The 23,956-nt window shown below is 58.2% G+C and overlaps 1 protein-coding gene across 1 annotated transcript; it reads left to right on the forward strand.

Annotated features, from left to right (window-relative positions):
• The first annotated feature begins 17,210 nt into the window (after positions 1 to 17,210).
• Positions 17,211 to 23,954, forward strand: LOC128154943 (coiled-coil domain-containing protein 81-like). The gene is made up of 10 exons (XM_052816272.1): positions 17,211 to 17,274; positions 17,942 to 18,189; positions 18,580 to 18,736; positions 19,616 to 19,872; positions 20,287 to 20,372; positions 21,064 to 21,176; positions 21,920 to 22,037; positions 22,860 to 22,986; positions 23,466 to 23,600; positions 23,826 to 23,954. Exons 1-10 carry the CDS (start codon positions 17,211 to 17,213, stop codon positions 23,952 to 23,954), a joined length of 1,434 nt encoding a protein of 477 aa, XP_052672232.1.
• Positions 23,955 to 23,956: the final 2 nt, after the last annotated feature.

The raw sequence follows: 23,956 nt of genomic DNA on the forward strand, positions 1-23,956 counted from the left end.
AACAGAACAAGGAAAAACCAGCAAGACAGCAATCTCCATTTCTGCAAGGTTCCCAAATCCTAAAAGGGCAAACTCAGTAGGAGATGCTTCATTTTCTTTTCCCTCTTTTCTGCATGAGCTCTTCCTGCTTGGTAGGAGGAAGAGAAGAGATGAAGCGACAAAAAAATGCAACCTGCATTAAGCTTGAACAAATCTCAGACATCGAACATAACATTTCCAAAGGAGAGAGGCAGGGCTCTGGAGAGCACTGAAGGGAATGAAAGGTCCCGGGGGCATGCTGGGACGTGTGAACATGGGGCTCTGGGCCAGCTGGAGAGCAACAGGGAGATCCCCAGGGAATATGAGGGCAAATGTGGGACTTGGGGCCCCCCAAGAGGACCCAAGTGCCCAGGGGTGAGTGGGCCTTGTGCCACCCACAGGGGACACCCTGCCCCTCCCGGCCTGGGTGGCGTGTCACAGTGGTGCCTTTGTGACCTGACCTGTCTCTGTGACACCCTGTGGTGCTGCATATGGTCAACGCAGCCGTGGCCCCCACCCCGCAGTGTCTGGCGGGACGGCGACGGGACAGGGCGAGAGCGTGGAGCTGGCGAGGAGCCCCTGAGCGCAGCCCACGTCTTTCATCGCCACCCCCGGCAGCCCCGCGGTGCCGAGGCATTTTGCCGAAGCTTACCCCTTCCCCATCCCTACCCCTTTCCTCTGTCCCGCAGGATGGCGGAGAGACCCCCCAGCCGCCCCAGGGTGGCCTGGGAGGAGAACAGGGCTCCCCAGGAGAGCAGCTCTCCACCGGAGCCCCACGAGGTGTGCATGCCCAAGCCGTTGCAGATCGGTAAGTGAGGGGCCCTGCTGGGCTGGGCAGGGCTGGGGCCAGCGACCGCACCCCGATCGACGCCAGGGTCCTGTTTCCCCGGCACATCGGCAGTGGCAGTCCCACGGGTGGGGAGCACGGCACTGCCGGAATGCTGCTTAGGGCTGGGAGACTGCCCCAGCACAGCCTCCCGCAGGGTGGGAGACAGCAGAGGGGACCCGGCTCCTGCTGCGGGATATGGGCAGCAAGAGGCAGCTGGCCTGGCACTAGGCAGCCGTAGTGGGGGACGGGGACCTTTCCAGCCCATCTGCAAGTGAGTTCCTAAGCTCGGTGCCCTCGTGGCTTTCTGTGCCGTGCTGCACTCCAGCATCACAGCCCACCTGCCGGGCATCCTCCAGCCCAGACACCCGTGGGGAGACCGTGCCAGGGGAGCGGGAACGGGGCTGGACAGAGGGCAGAGCTCCTTCCTCTCCCCGTGTTTGCCTTCGGCCTCTCCCTACAGCCCTCCCTGCTCTCCTCCTTTACTAGGTGCCCTCTCTGCCGCTTCCAGCTGGCTGGCTCTGTACAGAAAGGAAAAAGAATCCATGCAGTTCATCCAGGTTTTTCTAAAGAACTCCAAAAAGGTAACCACGGCCATTTCCATGGTAGCTGTGCCTGCGTCTCCCGATGGAGCCACCGGCTCTGCTGCCTGCTGCCAGGGCTGCTGGGCGACCGCTGGCTGGGCAGAGCCGCTCCCGCCAGGTCTCCTGCACAGCACTGCAGCCCCAGTGCTCCAGTCCTGCTGGCCGCGTGTCTACGTTCTCACGCTCCCCGTTTGTCTCTCTGTCCCCTGGCTGCCAGGAGAAGGCCCAGAAGATGCGGTTCCTAGAGACCATCTGCACCCTGTGCAAAGCTGCCAGGTGCAAGGGCTGGTCACAGGGCCTGAATGCGTTCTGCCACAAATTTGAGCTGGCAGAGAACATCAAGGTGAGGGGACACCCGGCGGGTCTGGGGAGGGCGGCAAGGTCCCCGGGCACCGGCACAACGTGAGGACAGCGCATGGGCAGGGGAAGGCAGGGACAAGAGTGTGTGGACACCGAGCTGCCCCGAGGGGACTCGGATGCTGCTGAGAAGCCCTGCCAGCAGAGACCCCAGCACCGGGGCGGGGGGGCGGGGGGCACACTGGGGGCCGGTGCTGGGGCAGGGGCAGAGGGTCTCCGCCAGCCCTGCCACCTGGTGCTGGGTCTGCTGGTACTGGGTGCTGGCAGCTGCCAGGTCCCATCCCGGATGTGCTCTGCAGGTGCTGCTGGAAGAGGAGCCCATGGACCACCTGCACACAGCGGTGCGGCAGCAAGCTATGCTTGCCATCGCTGCCTTGAGGTACCTGCCAGGCCCCTGGTTTGGCTGGAACCTTTCCACAACCCGTGGCCCTGGGCCTGGCCGGGGCCACCCCCCATCCAGGCACAGTCCAGTGGTGCCATCAGAGGGCCTCTGCTTTGCCCTGCTGGCAGCTTGTTGGGAGGGCGCAGGGGAGGGCAGAGGGATCCTGCGGCTCCCCGCCACGTCTCAGCTCTTCCCCAGAACGGGAGGCGGGAGGCTTGCCTGCCAGGACTGTCCTTTGGCCCAGGCCATATCGAGGATGGAGGCGGTGCCTCCTGGCAGCACTCCCCACACACCCTCCATCCCTCTTGGGGACCCCCTGCTCCAGAGCTCCGTGTCCACCTGCCCAAGGCATCGAGGCACCGCTCCCAGCACCGGTGTCCGACAGGACCCCCCCCCCTCTCTCTCTTTGCAGCAAAGTGGAGATGGTGCTAGAGGGCAAAAAGAAAAGCCTCTTAGAAGCCTGCTTCAGGAGTGTCTTCTTGCTTCCTCCAAAACCAGACATGCAGGGCCTGGACACTACACTCTACTTTGAGGTAAGTGCTGGCTGAGCTACAGGAGCCCCCAGTCCCTCTGGGCTGCTCCCCGGCCGCCGCGTGCTGAGAGACAACCGGAGATCCAAGGCAGGGCAGGATATCGACTTTGCTTTGCCACCCTCATCCCTTTGTCCCCTTCCCGTGGGCCTGGCCACGTCCAGTGCTGCAGGCTGCTCTGCCCACAGCAGCTTGCCTGCTCCGAGGCTTCCCCTGGGCACCGCGAGGCAGCGCAGGCGTCCTCTCTTGCCGTGGGGAGTTCAGATCCGTCTCCAGGGTTGAGAGGGACTGCAGAAAGACTGCCACAACCCTTTGTCCTCCTTGCAGACCCTGGACGCCATGGACACCATGCTGCGGACGTTGGTGCTCAGCTCTTCTGCCTCTGGCTTCACAGAGCTGCAGACAATCTTACAGGTCTGGTGTTGGCAAAGAGTAGGGTTCGCAGGGGCTGCTCCTCACCCTGGAAGGGAGTGTCCACTCTTGAGTGGACAGTTCGCACCCCAGTGCCAGGCACAGAGCACACTGCAGGGAGGGTGCCCAGCTCCCCTGGGGGAGGCAGGGGTGGCCCACCATGTTCTTCCAGAGCCCAGTGCCCCCTGCCTGCAGTCAATGTGACTTGCCCTCTGCAGCCTCCTCCTGTGTCACGGCAAAGCCTTGCCCATGGCAATTCTGGGCCAGCTCTGTCCCCAGAGCTTTGCTTGCACCAAAGCGGTGGGAGGCATTTGACCCCTCTCCTTAGGCACCACAGTGGTGGCAGCTGGTGCTGCTCTTCCCCCGCCTCACAGTCCCTTGTGCTTTCCTCCCCAGGTCTGACCGGGGCAGAGACCCCCTGGGACCTGCCTGTCCTGCACAGGGAGCCCAGCCCTGAAGCTCTGTACTCCTGGCTTCCCAGGGGGCTGTATCCCCATTCCCACATTGCAGACCCCCTGGGCAGGCTCCTGCCCAAAAGCCCAGCCTTCATGGAGAGGGGACACAGGGCTGTGTTCTGGGGGAGGGCACGGAAAGGAGCAGACGCTGCCCTGGGTGTGGTATCTGCCTACCTGCCTGGCCACAGGGACTGCACGTGTCCAGCCAGGACTTCAGCAGTGCTGCTTCTGCTGGTGCAGGTGCCAGCTCGCAGGGCACATCGGCAGTTTCTCTCCTCCCAGATGCTGCTGACCTTCACCAACTGCCAGAGTGCAGCTGTGTGCGAGAGGGCCGTGGGGAGGATTGGGAGGCTGAGTGATTTGCTGGCCAGCTGTTCCTCCGTGGAGGTAAGGAGCCAGGCACCCTCCAGCCAGGCTCTCTCCCCTTCCCTGCACACGGGAGCAGCCTGCAGCTCAGAGATGCCTGCGCGGCAAGCCTGGGCACCGGCTGAGGCGTTCAGCAAGGCTCTGCCCTGGAGCGAGGGTCTTGGTTTCTTTCTTTTTTCTTTTTCCCACGGTCTTCTCTCCCCAGTTTCCTCTCCGCCAGGAGCCGTCTCGGCCCCCAGTCCTGTGCAGGATGGGACTGCCCAAGGGACATGGTGGGAGCCCAGGCCTGGCAGCTCTCCCTGCCCTGCTGCCCAGCTAGCTGCTTTGGGAGGGCCCTCCAAAGCTCCAGCTCACCGGGGATCCTTCCCCTGGGCAGAGTCTTGGGTTCAGGGCTTTGGTCGCAGCTGCTGCCCGTCAGCCCTTCTACCTGTCCTCCCTCTCCTGCCCAGGTCTGGAGCACCTTTGTAGGAGATGATGCCAGCCCTGCCTGCCACACAGAGATCCATATGCCCATCCTGGGACAGCTGCTGGGGCACCTCATCCTCTGCCGCACTTGCAAGAGCTGGGAGATCAGCTGGGTTGCTTTGGATGCTCTTCATCACCTCTTCAGATTCATCCTGCAGCAAAAATGTAAGAGAAGCTGTGGTGGACCGCATCCCTCCACACACATCTCCTCATATGCCTGCTTGTTTCCCTGGGTATTGCAACAGACCGCTCTTGTGCTTTCTGGAGGCTGTCCATGAAAGTCTGCTTCCCTGACCTCCTTTGCCCCTCACAGCTGCTTCCCGTAGCATCCCAGCTATCGTTTTGCTGCAGAAGCTGAATGCTCGCCAGAAGTCCAGGACCTGTTCTTTGCTGCTCTCCTTCCCCACTCTTCTCAGGACCTCTCAGAACCCGGCTGTTTCATGGTCCCCACAGCCAAAGCTATCATTGATTACCACGTCCTGAAAATAGTTCCTCCCTATTGGAGAACAGCAGATCCAGCTGTGCATCACCCCAGCTGGTCCCTCCAGCGCCTGCAGCAAGAAGGTGTCCCTGACGCCCTCCAGAAATCTCCCTGACTGCTTGCGTCCTGCCATCTTGCAGGCAGGTCTCAGGGATGTTAAAGTTCCCCATGAGAAGCAGGGCATGTGACACAGAGACTTCCCCATGTGCTTTCAGGAAGACTTCATCCACATCCTCTCTCCAAGTGGGGGGGGTGTCTGCAACACGCTGCCACCACCATGTCACCAGCACTGCCTCTCCTCTGCTTCTGACCCACGTACTCTCTCTCAGACTCTTGATTGTCCCGTACATCTGAGCTGCTCCTTCAAATACGAGCCCTCCCCCAGCCTCCTCTTCCCCATCTCTCCTGAAGAGCTTGCATCTGTGCACTGCAGCGCTCCAGCCACGCAAGCCGTCCCCTGCATCTCAGTTATTCCAACAATGTTTTAGTTGTGCGACTGCATGCAGAGCTCTAGTTCCTTTGAGTTTCCAAGGCTGTGAGCATTTGCACACATACGCTTGAGGCAGAAGTCTCTCATCCTTCTCCATCATCCTTCAGGTCCCTCTTGTTCCCTTTGCCTGTCACCCTGTGCTTTACACCCTTGTCCACCACCTCCTCCCCTGACTGTGGGTCATAACCTCCCTCCTCAGCCATTCCTAGTTCAAAGCTCTTTTCACCATGTGGTAAGCTTGTTGGCAAAGACGCTGTGTCCTACCGACTCTTCTGTGATCCCCTCCTGTTTAGGCACGACACTGCCAGAGGATGACGCAGAGCATCCACAGAGTCAAAGGGAACGGGAAGCTGCGATCACCTCCTGGCTTTCTGCGCCCAGCACCAGCAACATTACAATGGTAATGAGCTCCTCGCTTGCTGGGCCTCTTGTCCGTGGCATCAGCAGGAGACTTGTGTGAGCAAAGGGATCCGGAATCAGCAGGGTTGGCATGGCCTCACTGTCACTGGTGAGAGGGTTGCTGCTGTCGCTGAGCAGGGACTAAAAAGGGCTGCACTCCAGTGTCCCAGCAGCAGCTCCAGCCCTCCTGTCCACCAGCAAGCCCTGATTCTCTGTAGGGCCAGCACACTGTGCCCACGACCCCAGCCCTCCTCTCTCACCCTGAGGGCCCTCTCTTCTCATCCTCCACCGCGCACTGACTGCAGCCCCTGCTTCCAGCTGTCCTGTGGGCACTGCTGTCAGCACCGCCAGGCCATCTCTTGCCAGAGCTGCTCTCGCCGCTCAGCTAAGCAGCACCACCAGGACACTCGGTGTGACGTGTCTTCCCTGCCTTCCTCCCTCCCATAGGCATTTGGAAAATACCTCCAGCCTTCTGAGAGGACAGACATCGTCCTTGTGGCCATTGAGGCCATGGGAGACTCAAGCATCTATGACAAGGAGGAGGCGAGCAGCATCCTGGATGTGGCTGTGAGAGAACCTGCCTCCTGGCTGACGGCGGTAAGCGGCCTGTGGCTGCCCTGCCCTTGAGCCCTTTCAGGCGTTGTTCCTCCTTCCATCCCTCCCTCCCTAATGCAGGTGCCTCAGGCACCCTGAAGCCGTTTTAAGCCAGGAGAGTAGGATGGGTAGGGCAGCAGCTTCAGAGGCAGCTGAGGAAATGGCTGCACTCCAGTGGCAGCACCATCCTCACCCGTGTGCCATCCAGGTGCCAAACATCGTGAGGTGCGTCTATGAAAACATGGAGCACATCCACACAGCGTCAGCCCGGCACAGCCTGGACCTCCTTCTTCTGCTGATGACTGACCAGTGCCCCATGGAAGTGGTCACGAGCCTGTTGAAGCTCTCTCCATCTTGTGATAGGTACTGACCCCAACAGCTCCTGTGGGCTTGTCCATGTGGGGAGAGGGGCCTGGAGCCCTTCCGGCTGCTAGAGCCACTGAAAACCGCAGGACACCCCTGAGGAGAAGGGCCCTCCACCCCACCACGCTTTCCAGCCCTGCTGGATCGGCCAGGCCTGCAGTAGCCAAACCTGGCCAAGCCAGCCCAGAGCCCCGCCACAAGGTTGCTCCCTGCCCCATGGGGAACACTATCTCAGCCCCCTCCTGCTTGCCCAGGCAGGGACCCAGGCACTCAGGCGAGGGGGTTGAGAATGGCCAGGGCTGCAGGACAAGCCCGGGACCTGCCGCGCTGGCCCGGGCACAGTGTGGTGGCCGAGGCAGCCCTGCTGACAGAGTGCTCTGGGCCTGCAGTGCTGCTCTGGCCATGTGGGATGTGATGCTTTCCCAGCCCCACACGTTGGAGAAGGTCTTGAGGGAGCTACTCGGCAAGCTCCAGGACCAGCAGCTGCGCAGGGTGTTCAGCTCCAACACAGAGGACGCCTGCATCCATCACTTGGCTGTGAGTGATCAGACCGGTCCTTGCTCGCTCTCTGGGCTGTGCCTGCCTCTCCAGGAAAACAGGCACGGCCCTCTCCCCTCCCATCTGCCCCGACACGGTCACCTCCTCCAGGACATACGGACACAGCCCCTTCGGGCCAGCAGGGACCTGCCCAGCACCAGGTTCCCCTGCGCCAGCCGTGCAGGGCCACTCCACGCTGCTTGGGCCCCCGGTGCACAAGCACGAAGCCCAGGCAGCCCCTGCCTGCCCAGGCAGCACTCTGCTTCCCCCCCTGCCCGCATCCATCCCTCTGCACTGCTCTGCAGGCTGGAAACCTGGGGCAGGGCAAGGGCTCGGTCGGGGGCAGAGACATGGCCTCTGCACAGGCTGAGCGGGCTGCAAGGCTGGGGCCAGGAGACACTCGTCACCACTCGCGTGTCGTGCCTCCTTTGTGCCAGCTCTTGCTGCTCAATCGCTCCTCAGAGGCATGAGAGCAAGCGGCTGCCGACGCTCAGCAGACAGGAGGAGCTGGCACAGACAACCGTGTGGTGTGCGGTGGGGTGTAGGGCACTGGGGTGCCAAGCGGCCGTCCACGGGCAGAGCTGCCCCCAGGACAGGCTGTCTGGCTCTGGTGCCCTGGCCCTGAGCTGCCAGTGGGAACCAGGAGCTGCACGGTGTTGGGAGCCCTGCAGGCTCTGCCAGTCTCTCACTGCCATCTTTGTTTCAGCTGCTGGCCTCCAGCGACATTAAATCAGAGGAGTTTGCTGGCCTGTACAAAGTCCATAGGTACCTGAGGCGTCCAAGCCTGGCGCTGCTCTCACTGGTGCTCAGAGGCCTCGTCACGCTGTCGCAAAGACCTGAGACGGTGAGCAGGGCATAGTCAAGTGAAGCCACGTTGGCAGGCTGGGGCTGCGGCAGTGGGTAACGCGGTGCCTTGGCCTGGGCTGGGAGTCAGGAGGTGGGGTGACAGCTCCAAATGCCCTTGCTGTCCCCTTCGCGGGCCTCGGGGTCCTTCAGGCTCAGACCTTGCCACTGCAGCGCAAGGTGAACAGCTCCCTCACCCACGTGCAGGAGCTCTCGCTCCTGGCGCATCCCCGTGGTGCTGGGCAGGAGTTTCTGCTCTGCACCAAGGCAGCCAGTGCCAAACTGCCTCAGTCGAGGGATTACCGTCCGCAGAAGAAGCATCCTGCTGAGAGGGGGAGGATGAGCCAGAGCCTCGGGTACAGCTGATGTTACGGGCTGACGCTGGGGCCTGGGGCAGTGGGTCTCTGTCATGAAGGGGTCACAGCCCACTCATTGCCAGCTTAGAGATCTCTGCCCTTCCCCGCACCCTGCCGTGGGGGCCAACAGAGCGCTGCATGGAGGGGCCTGGTGGCTGTCTGGGGAGCTTTCCAGGCCCGGAGGGTTACCAACCCACCTGCCCGTTTGGGCCCGTCGGAAAAGGGGGTGGCTGAGCAGGGGACACGGAGCCTTTGCTCTCCTGCCCTAACTTCCCTATCCCCTGCTATCCTCATGTCCCCAACGGTGCGCCCATGGCCACCACCTGCCAAGAGGCGGCTGAAGGGATTCCTGTGCCACCTGCCAGGAATCTGGACGGGAGGCTGGTGCTCAGTGGGCAGAGCATTTTTGCCAGGGTGGTCTTTCACCGCTTGACAAAAAGGAAATTCTGTGCTTCATGCAGGCAAGAAAAATGTTGGTCCTGCTGCCAGACATCATGGAGACCCAGCAGAATGCCAACAGTGACAACAAGATGAAGGCCCTGCTTGTCTTCAGAAATGTGATAGGTCATATGAAGAGGAAGGAGGCCAGCCCCACCGCTCTGCAGCTGGTGGACAAGCTCCCGCCACTCTTTGATGATGTAAGGCTGCTTGTGGGAGCCTGAGCCCCACTGATGGGCCCTCTGCAAGGACAACTGCCCATCAGCCTGGCCCTGCGGCAGCACTTGCACAGGGCCGTTCCCCTCCTCACGCCCCTGGGCTCTCGTGGAGATGGCTTCTGGGCTTTGCAGCCCAGCACGGCTTCTCCCTGACAACTTGATGCCTCCAGGCGACCTAAGCCCCCTGTGCTGAGGCCCAGCCTAGCCCCTGTGCAAAGCACCTGCAAGCCAAGAGCTGCTCTCAGATCTGCGAGGCCTCCCCTGGCTGCACTGCCAGGCAGGACCAGACGATCTCCCCAAGTGCCGTGGCGAGGGGCTGAGGCTTAGGTGGCGATGTGTGCCCCGGAGGCATTGCCGAGGGCCAGCCCGGTCTCCTCCTCAGGCCATCCCTGGGGAGCTCTGCACTGGTGCGGCTGGTGTGGCTGGTGGTGAATGCCGGGGGGGGGGCTGGCACAGGCACCGCCTGATGGAAACCTCTTGCATGGCCTTTCGTGGGCCTGGGGCCATTCAGCCACGGCTGCAGATCTGGCCCACAGCTCCTGTGTGCAGAACCTGACTCCAAAGCATCTCCGCTCACATCAGCCACGCCAACGCCCTTGCTCAGGGAGCGGCTGTTGCTGAAGTCTTCCTGTCCTCCTCCCTACCAGCAGTCCAGCCAGCTGCGAGAGCTCTCCATCTGCCTCTTCAAAGATGTGATGCAGACAGTGGTGGGGAACGACAAGCAGCAGATGAGGAAGAACGTGCGGGGAAGCCTGCTCCCACTGTTCTTCCACATGTGTGACCAGACCGAGAGCGTGGCCAAGGTACAGGTTTCAAACCTGACCAGTGATGCGGGGAAGGGCGTGCTGACACCATGGGGGTGGCCTGGGCATCAGGGAGGCGCAAGGGCTGCTGGCAGTTGGACGCTTGGAGTCTGTGTCACCTCAGGGTCCAACTGCCTGAGTCACTGAGGGCAGGGCAGAGCTCCCCTCCTTCCCTGCACCGGTCCCACCACTGCCTTCCCGTCCTCCCTCTGTGCCTCCTGCTGCAGAGGAGGACGGGAAGGTGGGGGTCCCCTCCCACCCCTGCTCCCCCCATTCAGGTGGCCTCCAGTGCACCCCAGAGGAAGGGTCCCAGCATACCCAGCGCGAGGAGGGGTGGAGAAGCTGGCACGGACATTTCCCACACCTGCCCTACCTGGTCCAGCAGGGCTCAGCAGCAGCCCATGGCCACCAAGGCCTGACCACAAGAGTCCCTAGAAGCTTCCCAGCTGCCCCTGCAAGCGTTGGAGGCCAGGGCTTTGAGCCCCATTCCCTGTCCACAATCCCCTCAATCCCCGTCTTCCTCTGCAGGCCTCTCAGGAAGCCCTCCTCGTCGCTGCAACGCTGCTAAAGTGGAAACAGCTCAAGCACCTGACCCAGACACAGCAGACAGGCAGAATCGGGGAGTGCTTGGTGAGGACAACCCCCAAGCCCCAGGGCCTGGGCTGGACAAGGGGTGCCCCCTGTGCAGCTGTGCCTCGCCTGCCCTGCTCCAGCCCAGAGCCCGCAGCCTGGAGCTGCATCCTCCTCCCCTGCCCTCAGGCACAGAGCCCCCAGGGGCTCTTCTCCAGGCCCCTCTCCCCTCCCCGCCCTCAGGATGTTGAAGGAGACCCTAAGCCCATCTGGGCCCTGGCAGTGGGACGGACAGAGGGGTCTCAGGACCTCCAGACCCCCCCCCCTGCCTGCAGCTGACTCTGAACCTCCACCCCACAGGGCTCCTGGCTGGGAGATGGGAATGGCCTGAGGTGGAAGGGGGACAGGGGATGCTGGGAGGAGGGACCGGTTCGGCCCACTGGGGAGGGTCTGTGTCAGCCCCATGCCCTCGTGCTCTCTCCAGCTGGTGCAGGACAGGAGCAGAGTTGAAGAATATCTGAGTCAGAGCCTGCCATACTTGAAGGATGCTCAGGTCACCTTGCGAGAAGCAGCCGTGAGGTTCATTGGTGAGCCACAGCAGCCCCTGGGGTCCCTGTTTTGGCAGCCTGGTCCCAGTCCCAGCCGCTGCACTGGCAGCAAGGGGCAGCCCTGTGGCTGCCAGAGCCCCGACGGCCCCATGCAGGGCCTGGGCAGCCAGGGTCTCTGCGCGTCCCTCTCCCACCCCTGCCCGCGCAGGTGGGCTTAGTGGCAGCCTTGCTCGGTCCCCACCCCCCCCCCCTCAGGTACTGTCCTTCCCTGGGGTCACCCTGCTGAGGGCGAGGAGGGTGTGCAGCCAAACCAGCAGAGCCACGAGCCGTGCTGCTGGGAGCATGCTGGGGAGCAGGAGGTCTGACAGAGCTCTGTACCTAGGGCTTGCCGCACAGCACCTGAGGGACAAAAGCGAGGAGAAGCTGTCTGAGATCTGCAACGGTGAGTAGGGGCAGTGCTGTGTGCGCCAGGACTGGCGGGGCAGGGGACAGAGCCTGGGCAGTGTGTTGCTATGCCTCGCCCTGCTCCAGGGAAACGCTTCAAGGGCAGAGGAACGCCTCAGGGGCATTTGGGGCATTCCTGAGCAGCAGCTTCCAGCTGATGCATTTGTCCCACCTGCTCCATCTGGCCAGGGAGAGGGATGGGTGGGGCTGGCATGGTCTGGAGGGGATGCCTGGGTGTCTCTGCAGATAGGTGGGTTTCAGCTCTGTTCTCTTTCCTTCTGCTGCAGCCCTCCAGCTTTTGGAGAAAGATGCCGAACTCTCAGTCTCATCCCTGGCAGCTCAGACCATGCTGACCCTGAGATCTCCGAGGGAGCAGCCAACTTCGGGATGGACCCTGTGGGCGCTGTGCTGCTGGCCCTGCAAAGCCGGGCAGAAATGAAGCTCTCTTCAGGAAAATGGCTCTTTTTGATTAAAGCTGGAACCACAAGCCCAAGGCCATGGTGTCCTTCACGCAGGAACCACCCTGAGCATTCTGAGCAGCTGGCGTTATTCGGGCCTCTACCGCTGTGTGCAGGACAGCTCACCCCTCGGCGCACCCTGGCCCCAATATTGTTTTAGAATGTCCTCCCTCTGTTAGGCTTGCCCCCAAAAGAAGTCATGTTTGTTCACCTCCTGTGGAAGTCTTTTCTCTGGGGAGGCAGAGGGCAAAAGGGACGAGGCAGACCCCAAAGGAACCAGGATTGCCCTGAGAGCTGCCTCACGCCCAGGCTTTCCAGCAGCCCGTGGCAGCACAGCACACACTGACCCAGGGTGTCCTTGCAACAGAGGCCCAGCTGCCCCGCTGGACTGCAAAACCTGGAGGTTTCATCCTGGTGTTCAGACGTGGCCACCTCTGGCATGCTCCGGTCTTGCACATCCTTGCCCGTGAGCCAGGGGAGAAGTTTCCCTGCGGAGCGGGAAGAGCTGTGCCCCCAGGGGCACCCTGCCCCTCCTCCTCTGGGCCGCTGGGGCCAGCCTCCCAGCCCTTTGGGCAGCTGGCCTGCTCTGGCCTTCTTCCACCACAGCAGCAGCACCTGTCCCCTGCCCCTGGCACGGCCCTCTCGCCAGTGCAGCAGCACCAGCCAGACCCCAAATCCCGCTGTTATCCCAGCAGCTGCCAGGGCTCAGCAGAGCACTGCGTCCCACAGGACAGGCCCAGGCCATGCCTGGTGCCATCAGCCAGGCAGTGGGGCCAGGGTGCGCCAGGCTCCCCACAGCCACCTCCCCAAGGGCTTGGAGGTGGGGGGACATCAAATGCCCAGCAGTAGAGAGCTCCTCACTCCCCCTGGCCAGCAGCTCTGCTCTATGGGGCCAAGCCCAGGCTGTCCCCGTGAGTCCCCAGGAGGCTGCAGCCGACGTGACACATGGGCTGGCCCGACGCCTCCTCGCTCCCCTGCCACCCAGCATGTCTGGGGCAGGAGCGCCCGGGGCCACGGGGCGAGTTGGTGGCACGCAGCAGCTACAGCTGTGGCAGGCAGAGGAAGAGATGACAGCTGTGAGCCCCAGGGTGGCAGGGACACCCTGGCATCCCGCTTGTCCCAGCGGCAGCAGCGTGGCAAACCTCGTCTCGTTGTCCCAAAGGGGTTCTTCTACCCGGTGTGCAGACGGCCAGTAACGCACTGAGTCGAGATACTTGGTTTTTATTTCTTTTCTGCACAGAAGAGGGTGCCAGGCATCTAACACAGCCAGCACATACTTGAAACATGTCAGGATCAAGGAAAAAGTGGTAAAAAAATACATGATTGGTTACAAACAATTTATATAACAGAAGTGCTTCTACACATGTCTACGTGACTACCTAACTCGGTATATTAAGGTGGTCTCTTACAATTACATACTCGTTATGCACAAGTGGGTGTCATTTTTAACATTAAAAATCAAGCTAGGTTAGCTAAGGACATGCTTTTCTTGACACTACTCCAGAACTGGGCACCTATGGTATAAATCAGCAGGAAGGAAATAGCACTGACAGAACCTCGTTGTTTCACATCCTTGCTTCAATGGATTCAATGTAGGGACTTTCCATTCCTATTCCTATGGTTTCCATAACTGATTGTTGGAGTCGACTGTTGTCCTTCCGACATCAGTCTGTGCTGGAGTCCAGCCCCTCCTGTCACCTGCTCAGAGAGAGATGTCACTTTGAAGGACAGCAGCACCTTTAACCCGGCAGCTTTTTCTCCAGTGCCACTCCTGAGTTCCCATCAGGCACCCGGAGGCTATCGCAGCAGAAGCCCCCGCTGTGCCTCGCAACGGAATATACAGCACCACTGGTGGCTTCAGAAAAATGTGTTCCCACAAGCTGGAAAACCAGGATAGAAGTTTATCAAGTTTTCAATCGTTTTCTTTTAAAGAGAGGAGCTGGAAGTAACTGGAAGATGTTCCGATGTAGCAATCCATCCAAACTCCCTATCAGATGTGGAGGAAGAGGCTGAGATGGCCAGCGCCCAAGAGAAGAGGCTTCCTTCTGCTGAGGCAGACCGAGAGGCGTAACGACTTTTATCTGTTCTCAACTGACATCAAGGCTTTTGCCTTGGACCTTGAAACTGAAGACTGAATATCTGTCCTGGTTTTGGCTGGGACAGAGTTAATTTTCTGTCTAGTAGCTGGTATAGTGTTATGTTTTGGGTTCAGTATGAGAAGGATGTTGGTAACACACTGATGCTTTCAGTTGTTGTTAAGCAGTGTTCATACTAAGTCAAGGATTTTTCAGCTGCTCATGCCCAGCCAGCAAGAAGGCTGGAGGGGCACAAGAAATTGGGAGGGACGCAGCCAGAACACCTGACCCAAACTGGCCAAAGGGGTATTCCATACCATGTGACGTCATGCCTAGTATATAAACTGGGGGGAGTTGGGCTGGGAGGGATCGCTGCTCAGGAACTCTCTGGGCGCTGGTCGACGGGTGGTGAGCAATGGCATTGTGCATCACTTGCTTTGTATGTTCCAATCCTATTAGTATTATTATTGTAATTTGATTATTGTTATTATTTTCATTATTAGATTCTTCCTTTCTGTTCTATTAAAATGTTCGTATCTCAACCCACGAATTACACTTTTTTTCCGATTCTCTCCCCCATCCCACTGGCAGGGGGGGAGTGAGTGAGCGGCCGCGTGGTGCTTAGTCGCTGGCTGGGATTAAAGCGTGACAGAGAACGAGCTGGACATTTTCAATTTTGGAAATAGGCTGTGCAGAGAATAAGAGTAACGAGACGTTTAGGTGCTGAGGCAAGCGCAGGTCCCCCGTGCTCTTTGGCCCAACAACACCCTGGCTCCTTGTTTGCGTCGCACCTAAAAATGTAGTCATTCTCTGTTATTCATTCTCTGTTATTCATTGTAGAGCCTGTTTCCAAATTAAAAAAGGCCAGCTAGTTCTCCCACAAGGAAGGTGCCGGGACTGAAAGCTGTTTGTGGAGACAACCTTCCCTTTGCAGCCCATCCACAGGCCCAATAGCACTGGGGATCAGGTCTCTCCTCATCACTTAAATATTTCGTTACTCTCATTCTCTGCACAGCCTACTTCCAAAATTAAAAGCGTCCAGCTAGTTCTCCCACAGGGAAGGTGCCAGGACTGAAAGTTGTTGCTGGCCATCACCTTCCTTTTCCAGCCCGTTCACAGGCCCGAGGACACTGGGGCTCTGTGCTTGCCTAGCGACCTAAACATCTCGTCACTCTCTCTCTCTCTGCACAGCCTATTTCCAAAATTGAAAAAGTCCAGCTACTTTGCCGGCATGGAAGGTGCCAGGAATGAAAGCTGTTGCTGGCCATCACCTTCCCTTTGCAGCCCATTCACAGGCCCAAGGACGCTGGTTGTCTGCGCTTGCCTCACGCGTAAACATGCCGTTCTGTGCAGTATATTGTTGACTATATCCTTGGCAATGGTGCAGTCTCACCAGGAGATTTGGAATGGATCTAAAAAAAAAGTCTTATCATTCCTTTTTAAGTAAATTGGGCACAGACAGGTTCTCCCTTAGCACCTAGGTTCATCACAGCTCTTGGCCATTCCTGGGTGCTGTAACACGCAGGTAACACCCTTCTGGTAATGCCTCATGAGGTGGTGGGATGCCCAGCCGGTCAAGGAGTGACCTAGGCTTGTTGTATTTGGAGGCAAATATGCTGGGAAACGGAGGTGAGATCAGCATCACGGATGACGCTGGCAGTGCAATAGTAGGGCCAACACTGGAAAAAGCGTCAAGGGAGCTGATGAGCCTTAGGTCTGTGATGACACTGAGCCCTGCAGCCGGGTTTGCAGGGGAGGATTTCAGCCAATATACGTGCCCCACTGTTAGGAGTAACCCCTGTGGTCTGCTCTGAGGGCAGAGGGGTGCAGTTCATTTCCACTGTGAGGATGCTGAAGGCAGCGTCTATGATGGATGCATGTCCCAAGGGTCCTTAAAACACGTGGTTTGCGGTGGCAAGGGTGCTCTGTGCTGGGCGTGGATGGCAAGGGGTGAGCAGTGGGAGCTGCAGCGGGACCCGCGTGGGGACGGTTCCAGCCAGCTCCGAAACAGGTGTGAGCAGCCACCGCCTGCCAAAGCTCCGCCAGTCAGGGGACCCCGCGGCTCCCCTGATGTGCGGAAAACAGGCTCCACAATCAGTGAGACTGTAAAGTAGGTATGTTCATTCAGCGCTGGGCAGCACGGGGGGTAGTCCCACCAAAGTCGTGCGCGCCCGACTCGGCAGTTTGTCTCAAGTTTATACAGTCAAGTGTTACATATTCACAATACGCCTATACATATGCATGACCTATCCCCGCTTCATATTAAAATTAACTCCAAGAGGTCATTTCCATAGTCTCCTCTCAACTGCGCTTGCGCAGTGCCTCTTTATGGTGGTCGTCTGGTGGTCGCAGAGATGAAGATAGACGACTCCTCTTCGTCACCGCTAGTAACCTTTTTTCTTGCGCAGGCTCAGTGATTTCTTGGTATTCACCCAAGCCGCAAGACCGGTCTTAGCTGGCTCTTGGGGCCTGCTCCTGCTTCTTATCAGGAGCTGTCTCTACCTCATTGGCTGGTCCTTGGGACTAGCTCTTGCTTATCAAAGACTGTCTCTGCCTCAGCTAATTTCAACAATGTAAGCGCTAAACATCATCCTTCATCCCCCCTTATTATGTCTACTGAGATTCTCTTGACTCCCCTTGTCTCACCCCGCTGCAGACATGTTGGCTAAGAGAGGCAGGAAGAAGCAGGGAAGGGTAGAAGGAAGCCCATAAGCACTTAGAGCCTGGTTGAGCCCCCGCGTGGGGAAGCCCCTCCTGGTCTGGAGACCGTGAGGTGGGGGCAGCCCCCTGAAGACCCTTCCCACTGCAGAGCCCCCCGGCAGGGCCTGGGCAGGTGGGGAGGGGGGTTGGGTGTGTGCAGCCCCTCTGTGACACAGTCTGGGGTCACAGTGGGACAGCCCCACATCACAGTGGTGACAGCCCCTCTTTCCCCATCGGGACCAGCATCCACCCCACACCCCCCGGCAAGGCCGAGGGGACGCCAGGCGCTGGGGGCTGTTCTTGCCACCGCTCTGCTCTAGAAGAGCTGCTCTGCAGTGAGGAGGAGAAGGCGGAGAGAGGCAGCACAACAGCACTGGGGGTGGTGAAGGGCGGCGGCGGAGGAGAGCAGAGAGGAGGAGTAGGCTTTTTGCAGGAAGCAAGAAAGCCATCGGCCAGCCACCTGCTGCAGTTCTTGACCTGGAGCAAGGGTGGAACTAAGATGGCAAAAGACCTCTTCTTGCGGCCTCACTTGTCTCCAACAACTGAGAAGCTCAAGAGTACTGGTAAGGCCCTCACAGCCAATTTCATGAGTGCTGCCAGGTCAAGGACATCTCTGAAAACAGGCATGGAAACCCTGAGGGCTGTGGGGGTGGCTGCTCAGGACTGGTGACTGCAAGGAGGGACCTGCTTGACCATCCCTGAGGGACGAGGGGCTGATTTGACAGCCAGGGCTCCTGGTTCTCTTCCTGACGTGGTCCCTGCTTTCCTGGGGCACCCCAGGCAGAAGTCCCTGGCCCCAAAGGGCTGCTCCTTGCCTGGTGGTGAGCATTGCCCACCCTGAGCTCATGTCCGAGTGGAGGAGCTGAAGGTGCTCGTGGGCTGTGCAGAGTCGGTGTGTTTGGAGATGCAACGCAGGGAAACTGGCTGGGGAGACACCGGGGCCTGCCCTGACCCTCTGAGACTTCCGCGGAACCCAGCACCGTGCCCTCGCTGGCGTGGCAATCCACTGCCGGTTTCCCATGGGAGCGAGTCACACCCTGGAGAACTGCACCTGAAAGGAAAGGAGCCCTCCTGGAGGCCAGCTGAGGGGTCCTTTGGTTCTTGCCGGGCTCTAGAGAGACCATCTGAAACACTTGTGTTAGAAATACATTGGTCCTTGGACAGGAGTGGGCTGAATGGTTTTGTGGTTGCTGCCTCAGAGCATGACATGTCTTTCCCTTGTTTTTCCAGAGTTCGTCAAGATTTGGGCCAGCACGTCATGCTACCTCAGCCAACGGCTGGCTCTCCACCAGGTGGGACTTACCTCCTTCTCCTCCCCTCACATCCTGACGAAGGTTGATGAAGTCCTGACAGACCTTTGCCATGGAGTGCAACTGGTTTGCCCCTCCTTTGAAAGACGGAACAATGCCCCAGCACGACCCTGCAACGCACAGATGTGCAATGGACCACCTCCTCTGTCCATTCGGATGTACAATAAGGTCCAGGCCTGGTGTCATAAAAAGGGTTGGCGCGTCTGGAGTCCCCATGGTCAGAGTTGCATGACAAAACTTGGGAGCCTGGGACACTTCAGGGTTTATTCCAAGTGTGGGAACCACACACACACCACTCCCCCCCCCCCCCCCATGTTTTATCTTTTTGAGCCAAAGGATGTTTGTCAGCTTTTCCTGAACTACCTGGCTCTTTGTGAATGAAGGGGAGTGAGAGGGAAAAGCGTGGGCCCTCTTTGTCTTCTCCCAAGGTTTCCAAAGAGCCCACCTTGCTCCTTTGTACCTCAGGCATGGGCAGGGCACTCAGCGCCGTCACCATTCTCTGACAAGTCATCCATCTGTCCCTCCAAGACTTCTGATCCACCACCTCCTCTGTTTCAGGCTGTCCGCATTCCTGGACTTGGGACTTTTGTGGTTGTCAGAGAGCGAGTAGTCAGCAAGGAGAAGGATCCGGTGGTTGTGGAGAGACCCGTGTTTCATCTTGCGAACGCTATCGCGCGGGACCATGGCCTCCGATATGGTTGCATAGACATTCCTGGTAAGCAGACAGACTGAAAGCGGCGCTTGCCTTTTTGAGCAGAGTGGGGAGGTGTGCTCTGTTGTCCAGAGGTGACTGAGCGGAGTACCAAACTCCCACCGCAATCCTGAGAACAGCTTCAGCTGGACAAAACCAGCCTGCTGTGAAAAGGACCCTGCCTACCTACTCGTTTTGAATAATCACCAGAGGACAATACAGCATAACAGCACACTCTCTCTGACCTGCCTCAACAACACGTTTCCTTCCAGTTTTATTGGTGCTGTGTCTTCTTGTTACATGGTATTTCAACTCTCGCTCCCTCTTTCTGCTGCGCTGGACCTAATACAGGCAAATGCCAGGCTCTTCCCGGCTCTCACAGCCTCTTTGCAAGGGGGAAACCCGGGGGAGGAAAGACGGTTCGTTCCAAAACCCAGTGACCGCAATGCCTGCGCTTCCTAGTCGCTGCTGCCATTGCAGCAGCTGTCGCGGGACCCTGGGGGGCACCAAGAGCTTGGGACTGTGTTTGGGGTGCATTTGTGTCTAACAACAAAGAGAGCACAGAGTGTGGGCACAGCTCCAGTGGCCTGGCACCCTCCAGCTTGCCGTGGGACCTGGCGCCTTTCTCCCCACCTTGTCCTGCAGTCATGGCTCTTCTTCCTGCCAAGCGCCTAAGCCTCTTTCCTTCCCTTTCTGTATCAGAGAAACCACAGCTGTTGGCTCCACACCTCACTTTCCACCTCTAGCAGGAAGGGATGACCGGAGCTTCTCCTCAGAGGCGCTGTACCAGCTAGACAACTCAGTAGCAACGTATTGCATGAGAGCCTGGCAGCTGCAGACTTTTGATTGTAGCCTGCTTAGCAGCTCTGCAAGTTCACGTGTTTCTCTTCTCTTGTTTTTCAGGTCATCAACATTTTGAGCAACTGCCATACGCTCAGATAGCCTCAGACAACGCTGTCTCTGAGGGCACGGTGCAGCTCTGCGTGGAAAGGACCATGCGTCTTTTCCGTGTCTGCCTCGAGAACAGGGATAACGTTGCCCTCGTTTGGAGGGACGTGGGCATGCTGATCATCCAGGGAAGAGACGTAAAAATGAGATTTTACACAGACTTTCTGAAAAGGCTGAATGGGACTGACCAGATGTTGCAAGCTGTTCTCGAGGTAGGATTTTTATTTTCCCAGTGCCACTCCTGGTTCTTCTGAAATGCATTCTGGGGGCTGGGGGGCTGCTTTCTCCTGGCCTGCCATGCCTTTTGTTCAGCCACTTGGGCTCCTTGCGGTCTACAGTACCGCAGGCGCTCTGTAGAGCGCTTCCCTTGCGTGCGATGGTCCGGCTTTGCAAGAGGTACCGCCAGAGGGGCCTCACTTTGTGACAAAAGGCCAGCGTTGATGGTGGGCAGCGCTCCTGGCCTCACTCTCGGGGTAGGGAGCAGAGGCACAGGCAGAGCAAGGCGGGCTGAGGCCAGAGCCCTTTGGCTGCTCTGGCTTTTTGCTTGCGTTGGTCTAAGGTGGCCTGAGCAGCCAGCCCTTCCCAGTGTCCCCATGTCCCATCATCTGTCTCCATCCTTGTTGCAGATGCCAGAGATGAGGGACTCGGTCATCTCACGCCATGACACTGCTGCTTCCCAGACCTCTTCTGGGCGTGTTGTCGTCCTACCGGGGTATGTTTGCTCCTGCAGCCCTTGGCTGAGCAAGCGAGCAGCTTCTCAGCTCATGCTTGGGAGGGCTGCCTTGCCAGGCGCCGGGAACTACACTCGTGATGGCACTGAGGACTGAGTGTTTGAGAGGCCTGTCGGCAGGGAACTCCCTGCTTGCTCTTGTTCAGTTTGACTTCATTTGGAGGAACATGGGACAGCGACAATGCTTCATGTGCCTGTCCTACTGTGGACCTAGAGAGGCATTTAGGCAACATTTTCCATCAGGTTTCTCCCGCTCTTTTTCTTTCCTGTGTGTGAGACTGCCTTCTGCTTGGGGCCAAGTGGTAGAGGGGTGGGTTCTTGTCCAAACAGGACCTTGCAGCTGGTGGGGTTCTGCAGAGCTCTGTCTCGTGCCAACATTGCTGTGCAGTGCCATCGACGACTGAGGGGAGGGAGGTGACTCCTTATAGCTGCAAAGGCATTAATCTGCAAGGCTCTACAAGAAACTTGGAGGACTAGATCAGGATTCAAAATGGTATTGCATAATCAGAGCACTAGAGATTAGTCTGCCCTCCATGTGCACTATGAGTAAAGAGCGGAATCATTTTCCCCAGAAGCAGCAACGGGAGTTCCTGCTGTGGTCCTCCGGGACGGGCTGCCTTGGGAAACAAAGCGGTGTCCTTTTTTCAGCCTGGTGCCTACTTCCTCTTTCCAGGTACAAGCTTGAGACCGTGCCTAAAATGCCAACAGTGAAAGCAGACCTGACAGGACATGTGAAGGCCACCCCAGAGAAGGGCTGGGGAAAAGGTGATGGCAGTGGAAAGAAAGGTAAGGGACCAGCGGGTTGCTGGCAGGGGGCTGGAGGTTTTCCTTCCTCCGCTCCTGGAGGGGATTAGAGCTCAGGTTCCCCCAGCATGCCTGGAAGAGGCAGAGGCACCTCCTGTGACTCTCTGTAGCCATTATGGTGAAGCTCCAGTGACCCATTGTGGAACAAGGTCTCAGGACAGCCCTGCACCACAAATGGCCACTGGGACTGCTGAAGGACACCTTCCCAGCGGCCTCCACTCCCCAGCCTGTGCTGCAAACAGTGCCAGCCTCTAACCCTGCTTCTTTCCATCATATTCTCAGAAGCAATGCCTTTGGTGTGAACCTGCCCCAGCAGCAAATCTGTGTGCATGGGACCAATGCAGAAATCCAAGAGCTGGCTCCTCTTGTGCTAAATGATTCCCTTCCCCAGCATGGCTCTTGGAGACCACCAGCATCTCCCAGGGAGCCCCCCATTACAGCACACGGATGAGAGAAAGCTGTCGAAACAGTTTTCCCCGGGGAATAATGGTGCACTGCAGGCATGAGGAGCTGGGCAAAAAACCCAGTGTCAGAAAAGGCCTAAGGCCTCCCAGGAGACATGGCTTTCATCCAAAGGGGTGAAAAGGACCACCTTCATCAGTGTTACCACAGGCCTGAGCAGACCTGCACATCACTCTTCTTGGAACTGGGACATAATAGGCACCCAGTTCCCAGAACAACACCAAGATGCTGTTCTGAAGACGCGTCTCATTTCCTGTTTCTAGAGGACCTTGCCGAGCAGCGCCTCCTTCGTCGAGCAAGGCTTTCTCCAAAGCGGTTACCTGCAGCGACTGTAAAGTCAGAGCAGGGTCAGAAAGCTGAGGGGAGGGAGCCTCGCGCCAGGTGAGACGCTTGCAGAAATGGTGAGGGTGACCCCGTGCTCTCTCGTCTGTGTGGGAGCGGGATGTTTCTCCTGGACACAGGGGCTAGACAAACTCAAAGTGCAGTTATCCCACGTCCCACTAACTAATGGTTCCTTGGTGCACGGCAAGCGTCTTTTAGCTTCTTGGGAGACTCTGCCAGCAGCACCATTTCTGTCTTTGCTCCTGGTGTGCGTATCCGTTGAGTAACTAACTGCAAGTGCTCCTTCCAGGAGCGGAAGGTCTGTTTGGCTTTCCCTTCAGATTGAAATGACCCCGACCTTTCTGTTTGCTGAGAACAGTGTTCTGCACTTAGGTACTGCAGAGGGTTCCTCCGATTAACCGGAAGCCTCTTCTATGTCTTATGGCCTGCAAAAGAGAAGGGCCAAGGAGAGCTCAGTGGCAGGATTGCTTTTCTCATGGGGTCGTGTCCTCCTCCTTTTGACACCGCGTCCCCAGGGCCCAACCTCCTCGTACAGCCCGTGCGCACTCTTTTATTTCGGACCACTGAGCAGACTTCGGTGCACTGACCCGAAGGATGTAGCGGTATCTCCGGGCGCAGGACCCTGTTCCTCTCGTTGCTCCAGCAAGAGAGGGCCTAGACCTGGGCATCCTGAGTTTTAGTGGGGCTGTTGGGCACATCTGAGTCTGACAGCTTGGGGTCTTCTCTGTCTCTGTGGACTTGATCACAAGGAGGCAAGTAGAGCGCATTCTGCTGCAGAAGCAGGCGCACCACTTGGAAGCGCAAGATGCAGAACCAGCTCCTCCTGCGCTCCTGCCAACACACCCTGTTGTGTCTTTGCAGGCAGCTACCGGCCATCCAGGGGAGCTCCTTGAAGGAAAAGGAGGAGAAAGAGAAACAGAAACTAATTCCTCTGGTCGAACCCCGAACAGTAGACTTCATTGCCAGAGCTATTGAGAGGAGAGAAAAGGTACCTGACACGGGCTGCTGCAGCGAGCGTGTCGTACTGGACCGTAGAGAAGCGCCGCTCCACGCATGCCGATTCTCACAAGGTTCTTCACTGTGTGTGCACAGGACCACTGACTAGTTGCTTTGGTGTTTACTTGAAGAGAGGCGGGTGACTCTGCCATTTGAGAATATATTCTTCACTTCCATTAGCCTCATGAAACACACCCAAAGACCTTACTTGTGAATGTTTCTGCCGGCAACGTGACTGGAAGGCTTGTCTGGGACAGCCAGCTGCCAGGTGGTTTTTAGCCTGGTGGTCGCTTATCTTCCTGGTCATTACAGACGGGCTCTTTGGTGGGAGCAAACTTCCCACTGGGAGCAAACCAGTGTGGGCAGAAAGGCAGAAGAGAAGGGGCAGAAGGGAGGGTAGGAATGAAAACAGCCCAGCCCTCTGCAGGGCAGACTAATGCTGCCTGCTGTTGCATTTTCGTCCCCCTCCAGAATAAACACTTGAAGAGGAAGGAGAAGCTTCCAGAACACATCCAGAAATACTTGGATAAAGAGGAAAAGGAGAAAACAGAGCTGGCGGAGGAGGAAAAAAGTAAACTGCAAACCCGGCCAGTGACCAAAAAGAAGGTGAAAGCGAAAGCTAAGAGAGAAAAGGAGACACAGAGGAGCCAGGTACTTTGAATTCCTGCAGAAAAAGAGCACTTTCTCTTCTGGGGGGCTGAGATTGCAAGGTACCTCTAGCACCCCAGCCGTCCCAGCAGCATTGCTGCAGCAGAGCTGGGCGGGTGACTGCTGCCTTTCCTGAGCAAGAGGGGCGACAGGGAGTTGTAGTGAAACCCTGGTGACACTCAGGCATCACCCCAAGGGTATGCTGAGGTCCTTCTCCTGGTTTTCCCCATCCCGCTGGGGTCCCTGCCAGAAGTGGCCTGGGGGTGTGCATGCTGGGAAGCAGCACCCTGCGGGTGCGGGGCTGTTGTATGAGA

Source organism: Harpia harpyja, chromosome 2 (genome assembly GCF_026419915.1).
Source record: "Harpia harpyja isolate bHarHar1 chromosome 2, bHarHar1 primary haplotype, whole genome shotgun sequence".
Classification (NCBI taxonomy): domain Eukaryota; kingdom Metazoa; phylum Chordata; class Aves; order Accipitriformes; family Accipitridae; genus Harpia; species Harpia harpyja.

Coding starts and splice junctions, on each gene's coding strand:
- LOC128154943 (XM_052816272.1), top strand. CDS start 17,211: ATGGCAAAAGACCTCTTCTTGCGGCCTCACTTGTCTCCAACAACTGAG. Junction 17,275..17,941: donor TGAGAAGCTCAAGAGTACTG/GTAAGGCCCTCA, acceptor TTGTTTTTCCAG/AGTTCGTCAAGATTTGGGCC. Junction 18,737..19,615: donor TGGTTGCATAGACATTCCTG/GTAAGCAGACAG, acceptor CTTGTTTTTCAG/GTCATCAACATTTTGAGCAA.